This window comes from Barbatula barbatula, assembly GCF_947034865.1.
Source record: "Barbatula barbatula genome assembly, chromosome: 5".
In the NCBI taxonomy this organism is placed as follows: domain Eukaryota; kingdom Metazoa; phylum Chordata; class Actinopteri; order Cypriniformes; family Nemacheilidae; genus Barbatula; species Barbatula barbatula.
Genome location: NC_136769.1, coordinates 11689481 through 11709802, shown reverse-complemented (window position 1 = coordinate 11709802; position 20322 = coordinate 11689481). Strand labels below are relative to the sequence as shown.

The 20322-nt window shown below is 38.3% G+C and overlaps 3 protein-coding genes across 5 annotated transcripts; all 3 read left to right on the top strand.

Annotated features, from left to right (window-relative positions):
* The first annotated feature begins 189 nt into the window (after nucleotides 1-189).
* tbc1d17 (TBC1 domain family, member 17) lies at nucleotides 190-7298 on the top strand. Its single transcript, XM_079457145.1, has 17 exons — nucleotides 190-318; nucleotides 999-1094; nucleotides 1347-1424; nucleotides 1806-1923; nucleotides 2087-2273; nucleotides 2380-2491; nucleotides 2582-2752; nucleotides 2852-2977; nucleotides 3081-3184; nucleotides 3417-3511; nucleotides 3719-3835; nucleotides 3914-4014; nucleotides 4351-4450; nucleotides 4617-4714; nucleotides 4811-4927; nucleotides 5042-5128; nucleotides 6299-7298. Exons 1-17 carry the CDS (start codon nucleotides 292-294, stop codon nucleotides 6482-6484), a joined length of 1920 nt encoding a protein of 639 aa, XP_079313271.1. The 5' UTR covers nucleotides 190-291; the 3' UTR covers nucleotides 6485-7298.
* A 4723-nt stretch (nucleotides 7299-12021) lies between these two features.
* On the top strand, nucleotides 12022-14184 carry ccndx (cyclin Dx). Its single transcript, XM_079455882.1, has 4 exons — nucleotides 12022-12458; nucleotides 12875-13090; nucleotides 13171-13491; nucleotides 13630-14184. The coding sequence occupies exons 1-4, from the start codon at nucleotides 12240-12242 to the stop codon at nucleotides 13771-13773; spliced, it is 900 nt and encodes a 299-aa protein (XP_079312008.1). The 5' UTR covers nucleotides 12022-12239; the 3' UTR covers nucleotides 13774-14184.
* Nucleotides 14185-15990: 1806 nt separating this feature from the next.
* On the top strand, nucleotides 15991-19900 carry nucb1 (nucleobindin 1). 3 transcript variants are annotated; one of them, XM_079457368.1, is made up of 14 exons: nucleotides 15991-16131; nucleotides 16202-16261; nucleotides 16361-16485; nucleotides 16564-16671; nucleotides 16766-16898; nucleotides 17020-17123; nucleotides 17215-17400; nucleotides 17483-17573; nucleotides 17656-17714; nucleotides 17941-18033; nucleotides 18261-18350; nucleotides 18489-18662; nucleotides 19017-19143; nucleotides 19242-19900. In XM_079457368.1, exons 3-14 carry the CDS (start codon nucleotides 16372-16374, stop codon nucleotides 19328-19330), a joined length of 1368 nt encoding a protein of 455 aa, XP_079313494.1. In that variant the 5' UTR covers nucleotides 15991-16131; nucleotides 16202-16261; nucleotides 16361-16371; the 3' UTR covers nucleotides 19331-19900. The 3 variants fall into 3 exon arrangements, with proteins under 3 accessions (XP_079313494.1, XP_079313495.1, XP_079313493.1); XM_079457369.1 differs by having other exon boundaries at nucleotides 16199-16261; XM_079457367.1 differs by lacking the exon at nucleotides 16202-16261.
* Nucleotides 19901-20322: the final 422 nt, after the last annotated feature.

Genomic DNA, 20322 nt, shown 5'->3' with positions numbered 1-20322 from the left:
TTATTTTCCGTAGCGCTTTGGGTTTTAGAAAGGCGCATTTATTATTATTATTAACGTCTAAACATTTGGCAAGTGGGATTCTTGACCTCAAAACGACCACTTTCTTTCATTGGGACAGACTAATGAAAAGACGTGTGTATGTATTAGTAAAACGAATAAAGTCACAATGGTTACAGAAAAGACAAGTTTACACGATCCGAGTAAGCGATTGGCTGCTGCAGAGGGGGGCGGTGCCCTAGAGGAAAGAACGGAAGTGAGATTGTTTTGGTCGAGCTACGTACCAGCAGAGGAATGGAGGCGAAGCCAGAGAGTCACAAGGTGAGCAGAAAAAGTCTTTGCCAGCAACATTGAGTTTATGCGGTCGTTTTATATGTGACATTATATGAGCCAACATTCTACGTAACACTTTGGTCTTTTCACGTGTTTACATTCACTAAATGTATGAGTTTTCGACAGCTTTAGCTAGTTAGCTAGTGCGCAGTCTGTTGACTGGCTTTTGACAGGGTAAGCTCGAGTTTGATGCTTTAGTCATCATTGTCATGGCTTCGTCATCATCACTGTCACAAGTGTAGCTTAGTGGAATGTTATTGATACACAAAATATATTTGTTGTTATGGAGAGTTGAGTGATCTACTGTCGATTTCTCTCTTTGTTATGCACGCTATAAATAGTGTATGTTATGTGGATATGTTTAAAACATGTGTTCATCATTAATACAAGTATATCGTTTTTACATTTGTTTTCTTTTCTAGCTTTGTGATAAAAATGCTGAAATGTCAAACAATTTAAGTATATCAGGGAATCAATAAGATATTTTAGAATTAGTGATGCCTTATTGTTGTGGTATTGGAAAACACAACATTTAAATGGTTTGATCTTTTTTTTATTCTATTAAAAGTAACAAACTATCTTATCCTCGAAGAGTTAATGTTTTAAATCCAATCTGTGTGTTTTGTTGACATTTGATCTTTAAAGTTTTGTATTGTGTCATTTATCAGCTGATTTTTGAGAAGGAGGGGGTTTATCTCCACACCAATGCCAAGCGAAGCAATCAGGACACAACCATCCCCGGCTTTATTCGGATAGTTGAGCGGGTAAGATCTGCATGTATCTGGATCAACAGTCTTTAATTAATAGTTTCCGTATGGGCATTCTGGATAAGAATCAAATATTATCATCCATGTTAGTCTGGATATAATATGACTCTAAAGGGATAAAAAATCACCACTGTTTACTGCCGTGGACGCCTTGAATAAGAGGGTTAAGAGGGTCTTTACACAATAAAAAAAGTAACTGCATTTGATTTCTTGGCTGGATATATTTATTTGACATTTGAACTCATGCAGGATGGAGAGCCAGCGTTGGAATGGAGCCCTATTGAGGATGATGGGAGAAATCCTCCTGCTGTCTTCTACACCAAAAAAGTTTGTAAATTAAGACTTACAGAATAGAACACATTTTTAGCTTGTTAGCATCAAAGTTCACATACTAGATTTGGATGGCAGTGAAGTTCATCTTAGATCAATAATAAATAAAGTTTTTTTCCATTTACTTGGAAGCACTGTCTCCTATTCCATCCTAATATTCGAGACTAGAAATAAGCTTTAGGTTGATTTCCCTAAGACTGTTGCACCACTTTGTGTTTGTTTGAGATTGGGTTAACCGGCATGTGACTATTGTGGAGGGGATTATGTTTGTACGATCGATAGCAGATTCGGGGAGTGTTTGGTTTGCCACATTTTGCAGTTCAGAGTATTGTGCTATTTTACCCAGGTATCTTGTAACTCTCATTCTGCTTTTGAAAGGATGGGGAGGGAGGTGAAGAAGAGACTAAGTTTGACCCCGGCTATGAGCCAGACTGGGCCGTCATCAGTACAGTCAAGCAGGACAGACAACAAGTCCGTCCACCAGTTATGAAAACAGGTGCTGTGTTAAACAAATATTAATCTGCAATTTAACTTCTCTTTTAGCTGATTTTTTGTGGCCATCTTTTTTCCCCCAACACACTAAATGTAGAAGAAAGTTGGTGATTTTTTTAATATGCACTTACATTTCTAAACAGTGTTGCACTTTTATCTGTTGGCAGGTCACTGGAGCTCCTTCTCCCTTCCCCTGTCAGAGCTGTCCTCCCTGCGAAGAGCGCGGTTCTCTCTAGGCAGGAACTTCTTGGTGCTGACCAGCAGAGCGGGCGATCCTCTCCCTCCACTACACTTCCATCGAGGGGGCACAAGAGAGCTGCTCTTATCCATGCAGCGGTACATCAGACTGGCCCCGTGAGTCGCATTCAAATCATTCATATTTCTCCTCCTTAGCATCAATTTTACTATCTACAAACAGGGACTTGCTTACTCAAATGTTGAATTTTGGCCCACGCTGTAGGTCTCCCCTAGATGGTAGACTCTTTCTGGCATACCCGCATGATTCTGGAGCCCTGTCGCAGTCGTTTGATGAGCTCCACCTTTTTGACGATACCAGTGCAGACCTTGTCTCTGTAAGTCTGTTGCCTGTATGTTACGAGTTAATTTTATTTTATGTGGTTTTCTAAAGCCAGAAACGTGGCTTCTGATGTTTGTACGCACAGAGGTTCATGCAAGACCCTTATGCCACCACGTTTGGGGGGTTCTCCAAAGTGACTAACTTCTTCCGGGGAGCACTCAGACCACCGGAGTCGCCCCACGGTAACCGCTCACCACAGGGTGGGCACGGTCCCCACCCGAGTGACGAGGAGCCTGGCTTTGAGCTCATCACTTGCGTGAGTCTCAGGGCGTCTCATGTGTCATCAAGTAGTGTGTGAATATAAATGTTGATTGGGTGTATAATCATAAATAATGAGCATTTGATGTTTCTCAAGGGGGCGGAGCTCGGCCCTAGACCGGTTGTCAAAAGAGGAGAACCATTGGATGATTTTGATCAGTTTTTGGATTCAGAGGGGCGTGTCACAGATCCACAGCGAGTCAAGGAGCTGGTGTTTAGGGGGGTGGGTCAATATTTCAATGCATAAATGTATAAAATAATTCTGATATGAACTAAAATGCAATATTACCCCATGAAAAATATTTCCTTCACATTTTTTTATCCAGGGCATTGTTCCATCTCTGCGGAAGGAGGTGTGGAAATTCTTACTAGGATTTTACCCATGGAATAGCACAACCAAAGAGAGAGAGGAAATTCTGATTGTCAAAACGTGAGCTTTACATTTCCGTTTTATCTTTAAAAAGGCTTCAGAATTGATAATGCATTTCTTTGCTCAATTAATTATTGTAATGTCATAGCCTTGTTTCAGCACATGACATGTATTTCTAGCAACTTGCTAAGAATACACTGATATAATATGCATTCTGTCGTGCCGTCATACAAGTGTATGTAAAAATACGTTCTTCTAAAAAGTTTAATGTTTATTATTCTGTTTTAAACAGAAATGAGTATTTTAGAATGAAGGTTCAGTGGAAATCGGTTAGTGAAGAGCAGGAGATGAGGAACTCTCTTTTCCGAGGACACCGCAGTCTCATAGGTCCGTTCATTTGTCTGTCGTGCAATGTGCTGGTCCTGTCCTAAATGTCTCAACTTGAGAATGGGTTCTGCACCAGCCTTTAAACCTGTCAAAGAACATTGATCTTTAACCTAAAATGAAGAACATAGTAGCATAATTTGTTGATTGGTTAAGTTGAAAATTACCAATTTTTGTATTTAATTTGTTGTCTTTTATTGATTTGGACAGAACGGGATGTGAACCGAACGGACAGACAGAATTCCTTCTTTTCTGGCAATGAAAACCCAGGGCTATTACTGCTACATGATGTACTGATGACATACTGCATGTTTAACTTCGATCTAGGTAAGCGGGAGTATGTCTTTCCCCCTAATATCCACAAGAGGACAGTGTTTCGTAAAATTCTGTCTTATTTTCTTCTAGGTTATGTCCAGGGGATGAGTGATCTACTATCTCCTCTCCTTTTTGTTACTCAGAATGAGGTGGAGTCATTCTGGTGTCTGACAGGCTTTATGGATCTAGTGGTCAGTAAACACTGTTGTTTAAACTGTATTGTAAAGTCAATGCAGGGCTTCTCAACCTTTTTGACCACAAGACCCCCCCCCCATTGTATTCAACACTATTCAAAGGACCCCATCCCACTCACCAAAAACTAAACATTTCTACCCAATGAAATATATTAGAGCTTGATGTTTACTGGGGAAAAAAAATTATTCGTTAAAAAATAAGAACTATATAAATGCTCATTTTAATATATTATTCATCTTGAGGCCCCCATGGAAGTCATCTGGGGTCCCCTTGTCGGCTGCGGCCCCCCCTGTTGGGAACAACTGAGTTAATGAGAGTTTCTGTGTCCTCAGCACCAAAACTTTGAAGAGTCTCAGGAGGCCATGAAACAACAACTCTTTCAGCTCAGCCTCCTACTCAGAGCAGTTGATCCAGAGCTGTGTGACTACCTGGGTAAACACAAATATTGTATATAGTACATAGTTTTATTTTATTTACATACAAAAACACACAGCCTTAAAATCCTAAAACAATTAGCATTCCTATCTTTCTCTATCTGTCAGATTCTCAGGACAGTGGCAAAACCATTAACATTCCTATCTGTCTATCTCTCTGTCAGATTCTCAGGACAGTGGCTCGCTTTGCTTTTGTTTCCGATGGTTACTGATTTGGTTTAAGAGAGAATTCTCTTTTGAAGACATACTAAGTCTCTGGGAGGTAAGAGAAGTCAGATTTGTAAACCACAACACGCTTTCACATTTTATTCACACTTTATTGTATCAGGTTTAAAGATCCTCCTACAATGTTTCTCAGGTGTTTTGGACACGTCTGCCTTGTGAAAACTTTCACTTACTAATGGCCTGCGCCATTCTTGAATCACAAAGAGGAGAGCTAATTGGCTCAAATCATGACTTTAATTCAATACTTAAGGTTTGTATAGAACTGTTTTAGTCTCTGGAATTAGAAAGCCATTGGAACATAAACAGGTGAATCAAGTTACCCAGATATAATCCTGATTCTGAGTGTGTGTATGTTTGTTTACAGCACATTAATGACCTGACCATGCAGCTGAATCTGCACACACTGCTCTGTGATGCAGAAGCTATTTATTTGCAGCTGGCCCATTGCAAGGTGATTCAACATTTCTTTGCAGACACTAAGTCCGTTAGCAAGACACAATTCACACATAATCAATACAAACACTTAAAAAGGCTTAAGGTTTGACATTAGCATTATAATGAAATTCTGTATATCATAATACATCAGATTTCTTATTACAGCCGGAAAGGACTGAATTTTTGCCTCACAAAACAGTTAATTTACACTGCTCCATTTTGGCTTTTTTTTGCAAAATCCCAAAACAGTCATTATTATAGCCATTTCCTTTATAAATTTAACCCACAAATGCACCGTATAAAGAGATGTGCTCTAAATAGGTTTATCTTTACCCATCAGAACACATATGACATTTTCTAACCAACATACTTGCAACATATAGCATATAGCGTTGCATATACATGTCATCAGGGCTCATATCATCCATAATGATGTGTCCCAGATATTTAAAATAAAAATCTGGAAATTTTAATTCAGCATTCTCTTTTGTTCTGCATATTATGGCATATTTTTTGGTATTATACAGCACATCGAATCGTACACATAATCGGAACATACTTTAGAAGTTGTTGAAAACCAGCACTGCTTGGAGGAAAAACAACTAAATCGTCGCATACATAAAAGTATTTATTAAAATGTCACCAAGGATACATCCAGTCTTACAATCACTTAATTATTCACATAATTCATATATACATTAAAAAGGGCTTTCCAAAGTAACCCCCCTGGCTCACTCCATTACCTTCTTTAAAAGCAGCTGACTTACTATTAGCCCATTTTATCGGCATACTTTGGTTGGCATACCAATATGTCTATTAGCTTAACAAACTATTAGGAACCTCCCTTTGTTTTAATTTAATAAACAACTTTTCATGATTAACTCCATCAAACGCCTTTCAGGCATCAATAAAACGTATTATGGCCGCATCATTTTGTCTTTTATAAAGTTTTACGGCTTCTTTCAGGGAATATATACACATGTCAGTACTTTAAAATCAAATTGATTATCGGTGGAACAAGATAAACAATTGGTCAACGTAGTAGTATTCTTTCCAGAACCTTAGAGAGTACACTGGCCAATGCAATTGGTAGAGATGGGACAGTGCTCAAAATAACCATATACAGTACTTATTATATATTATGTAATACATATCATTCAGTGCCTAATAGCTTCTCTTTTCTCAGGAGCTTCCTGTAAAAGTGCAGGAAGTCCTTGGATTACATGTCCCGTCAAGTTCAGCAGAAGAGAGTCCAGACTCTGAGCCAAGTGAGAATGACACCCTGCTCAGCCAATCAGAGGTCAGAGGAGCTACAGCCTGCCAGTCTGATAATGGGCAGACACCACAGCGCCCGCCTCCAACATACCCTTGATTCATGTAGTGAGCATTTCAATTTCAGTCTAATTACTATATATTCCAAAAGGATGTTAATTAACACATTAGTTTCTGAAATTTTGGTCGACGTAATCCAGAGAGAAATCTACAACTGCAGCAACCTAATTCAAAAATGAGAGTTTTATACTGTACTTTCCTGAGAAGGGCATTTTCAACGTGCTCTCTGTGGTGTGTGAATGACTGTGGACATTGCAGATAAAGTCATGAGACAGGGGAAACACATACATCCTGAAATGCTTTGAGTGTGTGCGTAATTTTGCAACTCACATATTTTCCTCATTCATATTTTCTTGATACAAAATAATTGTATATCTTATTGTGGATGTGGTTATATGTTTTTGAGTTATTTTTCTTCATGCATTTGTATGTTATTGTATATTCTAGTTTTTCTCATTACCTTTCTCACCTATTTAATTCTTCATAGAGATTGTAATGTTCACTTTTATTAACAATGTAATGCTGTGCATGTAATGTGGCTTAAACTTGTAATTATATCAAGTAAATTACATAAAGGGATTGCTTGTTGTGTTCCTTGTTTTTAACCATAGTGTGTTTTTACATGAATAAAACCTTTAACTGTTGTAACTAACGCTTTGTTGAAAAACAGCCTTGTTAAGCAAATCTGACCATTATTTTTCATGATTGATTCATGTATTTGCGCATACCATAAATCTGCTATTATATAAAGAGATTAAAAAGGATAGTTCACACTAAAAAATTAAGTCCTCATTTATTCCCCCCTAAAACCTTGAAGACAAAGTAATTGAATAAAATTAAATTTATTGCGCTTTTCACAATGTGCATTGTTTCAAAGCAGCTTTACAGGAGAAAAACACAAAAAAGGTCAAACACAGCACAGTGCATGGGGATTATAGAACAAGCAAGATTATTCTAGTAAATAATATCTAAAATATTCAGTCTCCTGCTGGTTTATTTAGCATATTATGCATTAAGTGATGGTTGGCTGAAAAGATGTGTCTTTAATCTATTTAAATTGGGAAAGTGTGTCTGACCCTCAAATAGTATCGGGAAGGCTATTCCAGAGTTTAGATGCTAAGAAAGAGTATTGAGATCTTAGCGAGCGTGATGGGTTGTAGTGTGATAGAAGCTCTGTTATGTAGGTATAGGGGCTTAACCATTTAAAGCTTTATAAATAATTAAAATAAGTCAATATGACATTTAATAGGTAGCCAGTGAAGGGTTGATAACATTGGGGTTATGTGATCGTATTGTCTGGACCTTGTAAGAACTTTGGCAGCTGCATTCTAAACTAACTGTAGTTTGTTTATTGATGATGCAGGACAACCAATAAGTATTGCATTACAGTAGTCAAGTCTTGAGGTCATAAATGCATGAATAAGCTTCTCTGCATCAGCAACAAATCGAATATTTCGTAATTTGACAACATTTATAAAGTGGAAGAATGCTGTTTTTGTGACATTTGAGATGTGATTTCGAAATGTCTGGTTGCTGTCTAATATAAAGGAAGGAATCATCTGGTCTTGATAAGATGTATAGATGAGCATCATCTGCATTACAGTGGAAGCTAATTCCATGTTTTCTAATAATGTTTCCAGCAAGGGTCTTAAAACCGATCTCTGAGGTAATCCACAATTTACTTGCGTTAGATTTGATGACTCCCCATTTAAATGGACAAATTGATGTCTGTCTGATAAGTAAGATCTGAACCATTGTAGTGCCTGTCCGTCAATACAGGTGTAATTGTGTAAGCGATCTAGAAGTATGTTATGGTCTACAGTATCGAATGCAACACTAAGGTCAAGCAGGACTAGGACTGGTACTAATTCATATAGCACAAAAACAGAGTTTTTACAAATTTGTCTTGTATGTTTTCGAAAATTTTTGAGAACATTTTTCAATTCATTGCTACCAAGGTGCGGCAGAATAACCAGGTCAGGTGATATCTGTTTGTTATTTTAGAAACTGTACTAAATAAAAAACATTGGATTGTTTTTGTTAGTTTCTATGAGGTTACGGAGGTGCTCAGCCTTTGCTGCTTTAAGTGCCTTTTTATAACAGTTTGCACTCTCTTTACACGCAATTTTAAAGGCTTCTGATAGGGTTTGTTTCCATTTGCGCTCCAGCTCACGTGTTTCTCTTTTAAGTGTATTGTGGCATGGGGCTATGTTTTTCTCATTCATCTTTTTTGATGCGACAGCTTCTAATGTATTAGAGAAAATAGTGCTGGTCATGTCATCATCACATAGAGAAGGTTTTGTGTTCATACAATGGAAGTAAATGGGGTTCAATTTGTAAGGTTATCAATATTGATTCAAATATCTTCTTCTCTGTTCTGCAGAAGAAAGTCGTACAGGTATAAAATTACACTAGGACAGTATTCTCATTTTGGTAAACTATCCCTTTAAGACTCAACCCGAAAACACCTTAGCATCACTGACAATTCAGATAAATGTAGAAGTGTAGTTTTTTTGTGGCTTTGTTTTTCATGTGCTTTTCTTTTTATACATTTGTTCCAACAGATCCTCCTCACCAGTGCGGGTGAGCAGAACTGATCTAGGCTGGGTTTCCCGAAACCTTCGTATCTCTACGTCGTTCTTAAGAATATATCGCTTCCACTCTTAAGGTAAATCATAAAAATGACGTAGTGTTAAGGTTTCGGGAAACCCGGCCCTGTTCACAGAATTTTAAATGATCTTCCGGTTACCACTGAACACATTAAGAATTAATGAACTTTTATATGTATAAGATGAGAACTTAATATTTATGAAATTTTGAAGCGTTATTTTGAAATTAATATTTAAGATGAGTGCTTTTGCGTTTTGTTAAATGTAGTAAAACTGAAAATTATTAGTATAAGTAGAAAACTCTTTTTCAATATTTGACATATGTTTTGTTAAACCATGAAAATGTATAAGTACACTAACCCTCTCTCTTCTCTCAACAGGGGTCTAGCTTTTGTTGAAACTAGTAACTTTGTATTAGCACCTATTGTACTATTGCTCTTTTATGACATATAGCTTATTGCTCCCTGAACTCTTTGTTAGTCGCTTTGGATAAAAGCGTCTGCTAAATGACTAAATGTAAATGTAATGTTTGACACTGAACGACACAGTCCATGTGTCACAAAGACAGCACCAGTGGAGTCCTCGCATAGACAAACACATTCACACACTCCATCAGCAGGTGTCTGACTGGGGTTAAAAGATCAGGCTAAACAGGGTCACTGTTCCCCACTGTCCTAGCAAATGAGGTGGAAAATGAGGGGAGGAGAACCACGCCTCTCTTTCAGAGGCCTTCTCACTGCTCTTTCTGCTGTCCATCCTCCTTTTCTCTCTCTCCATTTCTTCCTCGCCCTCTTTTTTATTTTCCCACTGTGTTTCTTTGAATACAGCTGCAGCTTATGAATTTAGCATGGCACTTAAACAGCCCTGCGATCTGCCACCCTTCATTGTCTCATACACAAACACACACTTTCACTCCTGAGACTCATCTTGTTCCTTTCATGACTAGCGTGACCTTGCTTTTACTGGGGTAAAGAAAAAAAGTCTAAGTGCCTCATTCAAACTCAATCTGCCCTGAGTTAAGCTCTAGTTTTCAGGGGATAAGACTGTTTGAACAGCTCTGTAGTCTCTCAAGTCACTCTTTGTGCATTTGAGAATTGTTTTGGAAAATAATAGATGTATGATTGAGCCTCTTTGGCTTTGGTTGAGTTAGATCTGACTGTTGACTCTTTTTTTACTCTAAGGGCCAGATTTACCAAACAGTAATTTTCACTGCGTGTCTTTAGTTAATACAGACAGTCCTTTGCGTTGCCGTAAGCTGTTAGTAACTCTGGCCCTAAATGGGGAAAATATGAGCGTGACAGAGCATAGCCATCTTTTTTGCCAAATAAATAAATTATATATATATATATAAATACATATACAAATATAAAAATCTATATTCATATTTTTTATATATATATTCTGCAATACATCCATTCAAATATATCATATATTTTATTTTAAATATTTAGTCACCTGACAAATCCAGTCCTCAGCTCTTCACTTTATGTGACCTGCTGTGACTATGAGGACCGTCCTGTGTCGAGTGTTTGTGAGTGGGAGCAGAAGGCCAGGCACTGGTGTCTGACAGTGATTTGTAAAGAGAGACAATACGCCTCATTGACATGCCTGGCTCCACTGTCTGTTGCACATATCTCGCCCAGCCCTCCCATGAGGACTCACCGTTCTTTAAACATGACACCATATTGCCACAGGGCCAGGGAGGGGCTGAATGTGTGTTGTGTGAGATTGACAATGTGATTCCTCAGAAAGTGTGTAAGTGGGGGTGTTATTGGATATTAGATGGCACGTGAGTAAGTGCCAATGAAAACAAAAGCCGCACACTTCGGTTTTACTCCTTCGTCTCAGTCTCTGTCTCACACTCCTGTGTCAGATTTCAAAGAGCTTTTCCATCTGCTCAGAGCCTGATGTCATTTATGACCTCAAAAATCAGGTGTTCTGGCTCAATTTCATTGTTCAAAAAAGTTTAGTTTGAAAGCTTTATCACACTTTCTTAAAGGGAGAGCCATCCATGAGTCAATCTTTAAAAACAATACTTGTTTAAGAAACAACAAATTCAGTTTTCAGATCAATGCGACTTGTTGTGTACATGCTTTAACTTCATTTTACTATTGTTCAAAATGAGTTTAAGTTTCTCAGAATAACCACCTTATGAACCACCCAACGATAGCATCCACCCAGCAGTACCTTAGCGACAGCATAAAGAAACACCTGTCTTAGCATCACAGTTTTAGTCGTTTATTGTGGGCATATTATTACATATCCCGCAATTTAAAATAACAATCTAGTTTAAATAACGCTGCTGTCCTTCTGAAACCTCCATATTTCTTGATTTTTCTTTTTGGTCATAAATAATTGTATTAGTCACCCTTTATGTTTGTTACTGCAATGTTGTTTTGCAGAATAAAAGTATTCAAAGTATTAAAGTGCTTGTCAACTTTGTCCTTTTAAATGATTGAATACTGGGGTGTCAGTGTTTTTTTTCCATTTCCTAAAAAACTGTGAATTTGAACATCCGAGTTTTAGACATAGCGAAGCTATATAGATCTCTCTAACAATTTTTCTTGTACCCGTAACTGTCAACAAACACCCCAATCTTTTTGTTATTCATTCTCATTGTCACAGCTTGGAGATGACCTTTTTCTCTCCTCTCTCTCTCGCTCTCGCTCTCTTTTTTCTTCGCTCACTGACGGTGACAAGCTGTTGCGCTGTCCTTCTGGGTTACTCCCTCTCTCCTCCCTCCCTCTCTCGCTCATTCTCTCTCGCTCTCTCTCTCTCTCTCTCTCTCTCTCTCTCTCTCTCTCTCTCTCTCCACCTGTTGATGCCATTGTTACTCAGCCAGCATCGAAGTCTTTTATTCTTTTACTCATCTCATTTTACACACCCCTCTTTTATTACTTCACTTTTTTCGTCAACAGTCACTCCTCCTTGAGGACGTATAAAAGAGGAAACAGGAGAGAAGAAGGGTAAGAACAACACGAGACCACAGGAGAAACACACACACCACACAGACACTAACCAGCACACATTTACATTTAAACACACAATTCAACCACTTTTAGGAGAAACTGCACTCTACATTTTATTTTAAAAAGTGTTTTTTTCTCAGGGCAGTGAAACTAACTTGATACTTACACGGTTCACTCACACTTAAAATATCTTGGAACACAACTGCTGGCAGGAGTGATGTCTGTGTCTCTGTGGTGTGAAGAGGAAGAGGTTCAGGACAGGTCTCAGGGTCGGGAGTCTTCAGTCAAAGCCCCATGGGACCCAAGCGCCTCTGGGCTGAGGGTCATTCAGAGACTTCTGCAGTCAGAGGGAAGATACCTGCCCTCTCCGCTCTATACATCACTCATCCAGAGAGATCCTCAGCGCAGAGAGGAGCTGGCTAAGTGGACCATGGAGGTAGATTTTGGATTTCTGTGATGTCTAAAATTCTTTGAAAGCTGATTAACCCAAGGATATTGAAATCTTGTTAAACTTGATTTCAGGCTTTGGCATCTGGGTACGTTTCATACATTGCTTAGATATTTTCTGAAACTCCAACCAACCTGACAGCCAAGAATAAACGAAAGAGGTTTTGTTTGTGATTTTTGGTTGCCATGGTTGTCCTTCTGACTATTCTTTAATGGTATAAATGCTATATTGTTAGATCATGTACAGCAGAGTTACTTTTTTGTAACGATTATTGAAGTATAGTTGGAGAACTAACTCGTGACAGTAACTTGGCAACAAAGATCTCCAAACCAACAATCTTCAAAAACTTCAGACTTAAAGTATTTCTGTGTTGTTTAAAAGTTTATTTTTCTATGTTTTTGTAGGTTTGCTGTGAATGTGATTGCGATGAATCTGTATTTCCCCTGGCTGTCTCACTGTTGGATCGATACCTGTCTGCCACTCTATCCCTGCCTGTCTCTCCTACTTGTTTGGCTGCTGCTTGTGTCCTGGTGGCCTCCAAACTAACAGAATGTGACACAGTTATTGCCGATACCCTGTGTGCAGCAGCTGAATATGACTTTTTGTCATCCAACCTCCGAGTGAGTTTATTACATTATATCTGTAAATATTTATTGTTTATTTGTTTGTATAAAAATCTAATCTGTGCATTTCCTAACAGGAAATGGAGCGTGTTGTCCTGGCCACTCTGCGATGGGATGTAGCAGGCGTAACTCCTCAGGACTTTATCCCACACTTCCTGCTTACTCTCGGGGAACTAAAGGATGGGGAAACACATACAGGAGACTTTATCACAACACTTCGACGCCACAGCAACACACTTGTCGCCATGTGCGTGTGTGACTCTCGTTTTCTGGGAACACCCCCATCTCTGGTAGCAGCAGCTGCGCTGAACTCTGCCCTTCGGGGGTTAAGGACCAAAAGTGCATGGGAATTGAGTGTTATGACCTCCGCTCTGGCCACGCTCTGTCAGACTGATCTGGTAAGCGAAGCGTATGTGCCTGTGTGTGTGTGTGTGTGTGTGTGTGTGTGTGTGTGTGTGTGTGTGTGTGTGTGTGTGTGTGTGTGTGTGTTTGTGTGGGGAAGTTGCTAACTACAGTATTTCTGTGTTCATCTACAGGCCGTTTTGCAGTGCTGCACTGAGCTGATAGAGGGCGCTCTCAGGGAGAGACTGAGAAATGGAGCACAGGAGGGAAAAGATGGTGTTATTGATGAAGATGAAAGAGCCAGCACTCCCACTGACTTGAGAGAAATAGACTTTTAAAACAGGGTTAATTTATGAGTAATATTTATTGTGACTGTTTGTCCGGAGTCTCCATTTTATTTATCAGTTAAACTGAGTTAAACAATGTAACATTTATGTTTTGTCTTATGTAACTTCTGAAGTGTTCTTATTTAAATTTCTATTTATTTGTTGAATTATTTACTTGTGCCATATTTATTACTTATATTGCCATAACTGTGATTTTTAATGTATTTCAGGTTTATTCCTTTCACATGTGTTACATTTTCACATTTTATACTTCATTTATTATCATATTATTTATTGTGTGCAATTTTGGTCTTTAATTTATTGTGTTTGTCAGTGTTTCAAATTTGTGTAATGTTTGTAATCGTGTTGGATAAATGAAAATCTATTTTTCGAAAAAAATTTAATAAAGCGTATATTGGTTGTAAGCATTGTGCGCATCTATAAAAAACATAACACATTTACTATATGGTATAAATAAAACTAAACTAAATTTCAACTAAATGACGTAGAGTGTATTACAATCGCTGCTTTTTATCATTTTATCAACACCCCAATTAATTTCTCGTTATTTTAACTTATTTATCATAACAAGACATTACAATGTTTAAACGATATCTACATTTTAGTAACGCATGTCACACCAAACTTTGCGAAATCAAATAAATAAAATCCTTTTCGTATGGCTGCGTCCATTGTGTCCTCCAGAGGTATCATCATTTAAAGGATGCGGTATACAGAGGATTCTTCTAGAGGACAGAAGGACACAGACCTACGAAACAATAGAGGCTGGTTGCAGCCGATGGAGAGAGTGGAGCTCCATTCACCTCCACTCGAAGCCCGAGCCCGACATACGTCACCATCCCTATTCTTTTTAAGTAATACAATACTGTGCTTAAAGCTATTCCTACAGGTCTAGTGCAACTGGTCACTTATTATACAACCAGAATGATACGAGGGTGTCGGCTTAATTATTGTATGGCATTAGCCTTTAGTATAAGAAATGCAATAATAAACATATTCGCCAGGTTCTTCAAAAAAAAGAGATCTCTGCACTAGAGGCAGATCACATTGTGCTGCCTTTATGGGCAATATGGAATGGGGAAGGTCGTGGTTATTACCACATAAATATTTTATTCCCAACAAGACCAAAAAAGTCCACGTATCTCCTGTTCGAGAGTGGAGCTCCACTGGCCCCATCGGCTGCAGACAGACCCCACCCTTTTTTTATTAATATCATATAAAAGTTTACATACAAAAAAGTCATTGAATAAACGATATTAACAGTTTACAATTCTAAACTGGTGACATATTAGCAATTACAATATGAAATACAATTTTTTACATTAACTGTATAATCATGAATATCAATGACAAAAAAAACATATATAGGCCTACAATTTAAATTATAATAACAAATAAATAAATTGAAATAAAAATTGTGAAAACATTTATAGAAAGTAAGTTCAAGGAGTAGCAAGGAGTGGCATAGCTCACTGAAGAAAATGGCTACTGTAGCTATTACATTTGAAAGGACATTAAGATAGGCCGCTAAAATGTTAAGTTCATTAGAAAAATGAGGGAAGGGTGAAGGGGTTTCCAGAAATCTGCATTTATGAATGAAGTATTTAGCAAATTCAAGATGTTGCTAATCAAGTAATCTTGTGAACAATCTTTCTTAAGCACACCAAACTTAATTAGTTTATATTCAATGGGATATAGCCTACACATGTAATTATACATGACATTTTACTGCACATGCAATTGAGTCCAAAACAACTTCGAGTAATCACAGTAAAATAAAATAACTTCAGTGGTTTCAATATCGATTTCACAGAATTGACAAGAGTTTCTTTGATAAATTCATTAGATGAGTATATATCATTTATTATTTTAAAGTGAAGATCTTTCACTATGGGGAGACTTGGAAAAGTAAGATAATTCGTTCTCGCATCCTTTACCTCCTCGGGGTTAAATTCGTTGAAAACATAATATCGTTTGAGTCTATTTGAAGGAAGTTTATATATGAAGAAAATTTTAGACCACTCTCTTTCTTATATATATATATATATATATTCTTTATTGCTTAAAACAATATACAAATGTTAACAGTCAAAAACAGAACAAGAACAGACAAGAATAAACAAACAAAAAAAAACACAAGGGGGGGAATCATGTAATTTAAACATGTTGATAGACACAGACCACTCTCTTACGAAACGACACAGCTAGTGACGTGTGCTGAAAGCGGTCGCGTCTAGAATACGTCATAAGTCGTGGCCGCCTAGTGTTGTAAGCAGCAGAGCAGAGCAATTTGTAGTCACTGTAGGTTTATTTCACTGACATTGCGCTGAAGTAGAATCTGAGCGGAGGGTAAGATGAGTCGCTAATGATTTAATGCGGATAATATATATATATTTAATACAAATTACATTATAAGCAGTGGAAGTACGTGTTGTTTTCCTTCATGCGGTTGCTTCTGTTTTGAAACGTGATCTGCCAGGTGTTTAATCTTATATAACTGTGTCTGCGTATAGAGAGCGTTTCTCACACATACCTTATGGATGAACCTCAACGTTTTGTAATTTCTGTAAAATCTCAGGGTCTACAAGAATGACAGCGGGGTTTAAAGGGCTGCTGCTTCTGTCTCTCACTCTGGTGGTGTGGACATTGCCGATAGATCGCAACGCAGATCCTCCTCAGGAAGAGAAGCTTGAGGAGAATGCTGTGAGACTTGTTTTAAATAATGTCTTCCAGACAAACGCTCGTTTGTTCCCTTATTCACTCCTGCCGCATGTTTCACAGGATACTGGTCTGTACTATGATCGATACTTGAGGGAGGTGATCGAAGTGTTGGAAACGGATCCTCACTTCCGAGAAAAACTCCAGACAGCCAACACAGAAGACATTAAGGTTAACTGCTCTCTTAGTTGTCTTTGCGCTTTTGAAGTTTGAATATGATTTCACCTGTTCACCAAGTCCCTAAGAGAAAAATAATGCCTTTTAGAGTGGACGTCTCAGTAAGGAGTTGGATTTGGTGGGCCACCACGTAAGGACTCGACTGGACGAGCTGAAGAGACAAGAAGTGTCACGCCTCAGGATGTTGCTGAAGGCGAAATTGGATAGCACGAACGCCCAGAGTGAGTGTGTTTGGCTGTGACATGCATCTCCCCTGTATTGCGCAAGTGACGCTGATGAGCAAGAAATTCTGTTGACATGACTCCCGCTTCTGTTCACTTAAATGTTTTGCTGTGATTACAGGTGTTCAGATGGATCACGCCTCCTTGTTGAGGCAGTTTGAACATCTGGATCCTCACAATCAGAACACATTCGAGTCCAAAGACCTGGAGCTGCTTATAGCCACAGTAACAAACATTCAGAGCATGCCATTATTGCAAAAGTTACCACCATAGATAGATAACTTACCTCACATTGTGTGCACATACTTATTTTCAGGCCACTAAAGATCTTGAGAATTATGATGCAGAGCGCCATGAGGAGTTTAAGCGATACGAGATGCTGAAAGAGCACGAGCGCAGGGAGTACCTGAAGAGTTTGGACCAGGAGAAGAGAGAAAAGGAGGAGAAAAGAATTGAGGAACTCAAAGATAAACACAGACAGCATCCCAAAATTAATGCTCCGGTGAGAGAGGAGATTGCGAAGAATTCCCCATTGTTGTCTTGCATTAGATATTAGTGAGTAAGGTTTGTCGCCTTCCTTTCAGGGTAGTGTGGATCAGTTACGTGAGGTGTGGGAAGAAACAGATGGTTTGGATCCGCAAGAGTTTAATCCCAAGACTTTCTTTAAACTACACGGTCAGTCTTTGTTGTTGTGTGTTTTTTTATAATCAGGCCCCTATGCTGGCAACATTAATTTAAATGATGTTTCTACCCTTAGACACAAATGGTGATGGTTTGTTGGATGAGCAAGAGCTTGAAGCCCTCTTCACAAAAGAGGTAAGGAGGACATTTCAGTGTGTAAGGCTAATAAATCATGACAGTCTGTGTATGACAGAGATGGGGCCTCTTTTCTACCTTAACTGAGTTTGTTAATACTCTTATTGGCCTCTAGTGGCTGTCCTGAGAAAAACATGCAGCCTGTAAAATTGATGTGCAATAACCGAAAAGGTACAAAATGATGTTTTTGCAACACCTGCAAATGCATGTGTTTTTGTTATCCTAGCTTGAGAAGGTCTACGATCCAAAAAATGAAGAAGATGACATGATGGAGATGGAGGAGGAGAGACTAAGGATGCGTGAACATGTCATGAAAAATGTAAAATCTCCTTTTTATTCAGCATTTTTGCCCATAATTTGGCAGTTATCAGAGATCTGGTATCTCCTTTCTGCCTTCACATTCATTTATTTCAGTTTAACACTCATTAGTTGTGCTTGCAATATGTTCATAGCGCAAGTATGTTTTTCTTTATTGCTACTTTAGTTTCTTAAGTGCTCTCTGCTGGTTTGAGTTTTTCCCATCTTTGCCGTTTTCTCACACTGCAGGTGGATCTCAATCATGACAGGCTGGTCAGTCTGGAGGAGTTTCTCAAATCAACAGAGAAGAAAGAATTTAACAACTCAAAGGAATGGGAGGTTAGAGTCAAACATGGATGAATGGTTGATATTTAAAACCTTTATTAGATTAGACAGACACTGTAGACATTCACAGTCCGAATAATGATGTTTGCTAACTGCTTACCTTTTCTTACTCTCAATAACTTGTCGTTTAAGATGTTGGATGACACAAAGCCAGTATATACAGAAGAGGAGCTACAACGCTTCGAAGCAGAACTGCGGGATAAGGAGTTGGAGCTTGGCAGAAGGGCGGATAAATTGAGACAGGAACAGGAACTTCTTTTAGAGAGAAGCAAAGCTCTGCAGGCCCAGAAACGAGAATATCAACAGGTATAGGCGATTAATACAGTGTATATTATACTTGATTCTGATTGGTGTATCACAGCATAATGTGGGCAACTATTGTTGTGCAAAACTATACTTGTTTTCCCACCAACCAATTTTCAGCATAGCTGTAATAGTTTGGTGCTAGTCTGTTGCTTTTCCACTGTTTCCACAAGTTTTATTAACGGCCGCCTTGGTTTTTCTTTTTATCCAATATTTCATATCCATTTATTGAATGATGATCAGGACCCAGACTATAAACTAATATTTATAACAGCATTGGCATGTCACAATGTTTTTACATTTTCAGGATATTATTTTCCTGCCGGAGAACTGACATCTTGTTTTACTTTCGATCAGGCAGTGATGGAGATGTCACAAAAACAAAAGGAGCAACAGGACGTCAATAGGCAACCTCCCTCGGGTCCTAATGGAGAACTCCAGTTTCAGCAAGAGATCCAGAAACTAGCAAGTGAAGATGGTCCAGGTAAGAAGAAAAAACATGAGTGCTTAAGTCTGAAGAAATGTTGCTGGACACCTTTGTGGGATTTTCGCTTGGTAAACAACAGCTGTTTTGTCTTTCAGTGGTTAAAGTCCCCGTTGATCAGAATGGAGACGTTCAGAATAATCTACCAGCTGAGCCTCCACAGAATCTGCCTCAACACACCTTATAACATACTTGCACACATGCCTTCTACCTGTTTTTAACATGAAAAGACTTTTGATCTTGCCTTTAATGTATAGTGCACATACACAACCAAACCAAACTCGACATGAACCTATCAGACCATCCTTTTCCCACTCACACAGTCATGAAACACAAACACTTGTGTTTGCCTCATCATTAACTTAATCTGCTCATAACCCTTATACCGTGGCATCAATGTAAACCATTAGCATGCTGCTACTAGGAAAACAGGCAAGTTTAGTGAATAGTAAATGTGTGGTTTGGTATGGTTGTAGTCCGTTTTTTTTCTCTGCTGAAATTATTTTATTATTGAGGTTTACTGCCTTGCTTTAAGTTACAGAGGAGCTCTTAAAGGTGTCAACATGTTATTTCTAGACAACGTGTAATAATATGGTTGTTTTCTGTAGTGAAGATTATGTTGGTAAAACCTTCTCTGATGTGAGGTTTTCTGATAGACTCGTGAATGAGCACAGATCCATAAACCAAATATAATAGATACCACAATGTGCAATAAATTCACTTAAATTTTTTCAGGCAGGCTGATATAAAATCCTGATTTTATGAGAGTATTGTATTTCTTTCTTCTTTTAGTGAAGGATATTTAAAGAATATCTTGTGTCATAGGTAGCTTTTTTGCATTATCACACACTTTAAAGTTGCAGTGTGTGAAATTTAGCGGTGAGGTTGTGAATTGGAACTTCGGCGGTAAGATATCGAAATAACGTATTTACAAACACGCTCTATAGAACAGTTTAGACCTATTGTAGAAACGACATGGTTAATTCCATGCAAGGCGACCCATGGTGTATATAGATAAAAATAGCTCATTCTGAGGTAATACAAACATTATGCTTCATTAGGTAACATATTGGACCTTAATATATTGGAAGTCCACCGCACAACTGTAAATGTTTAAAGCTGCAACATGTAACTTTTGTCTCTTTATCGCCATCTCCTTTTTGAAAATAAAATATGAGT

Coding starts and splice junctions, on each gene's coding strand:
- tbc1d17 (XM_079457145.1), top strand. CDS start 292: ATGGAGGCGAAGCCAGAGAGTCACAAG. Junction 2,274..2,379: donor CGGTACATCAGACTGGCCCC/GTGAGTCGCATT, acceptor CCCACGCTGTAG/GTCTCCCCTAGATGGTAGAC. Junction 2,978..3,080: donor AGGAGCTGGTGTTTAGGGGG/GTGGGTCAATAT, acceptor TTTTTTATCCAG/GGCATTGTTCCATCTCTGCG.
- nucb1 (XM_079457367.1), top strand. CDS start 16,372: ATGACAGCGGGGTTTAAAGGGCTGCTGCTTCTGTCTCTCACTCTGGTG. Junction 16,486..16,563: donor AGAAGCTTGAGGAGAATGCT/GTGAGACTTGTT, acceptor CATGTTTCACAG/GATACTGGTCTGTACTATGA. Junction 18,034..18,260: donor GTGAACATGTCATGAAAAAT/GTAAAATCTCCT, acceptor CTCACACTGCAG/GTGGATCTCAATCATGACAG.
- ccndx (XM_079455882.1), top strand. CDS start 12,240: ATGTCTGTGTCTCTGTGGTGTGAAGAGGAAGAGGTTCAGGACAGGTCT. Junction 12,459..12,874: donor TGGCTAAGTGGACCATGGAG/GTAGATTTTGGA, acceptor ATGTTTTTGTAG/GTTTGCTGTGAATGTGATTG. Junction 13,492..13,629: donor CGCTCTGTCAGACTGATCTG/GTAAGCGAAGCG, acceptor GTTCATCTACAG/GCCGTTTTGCAGTGCTGCAC.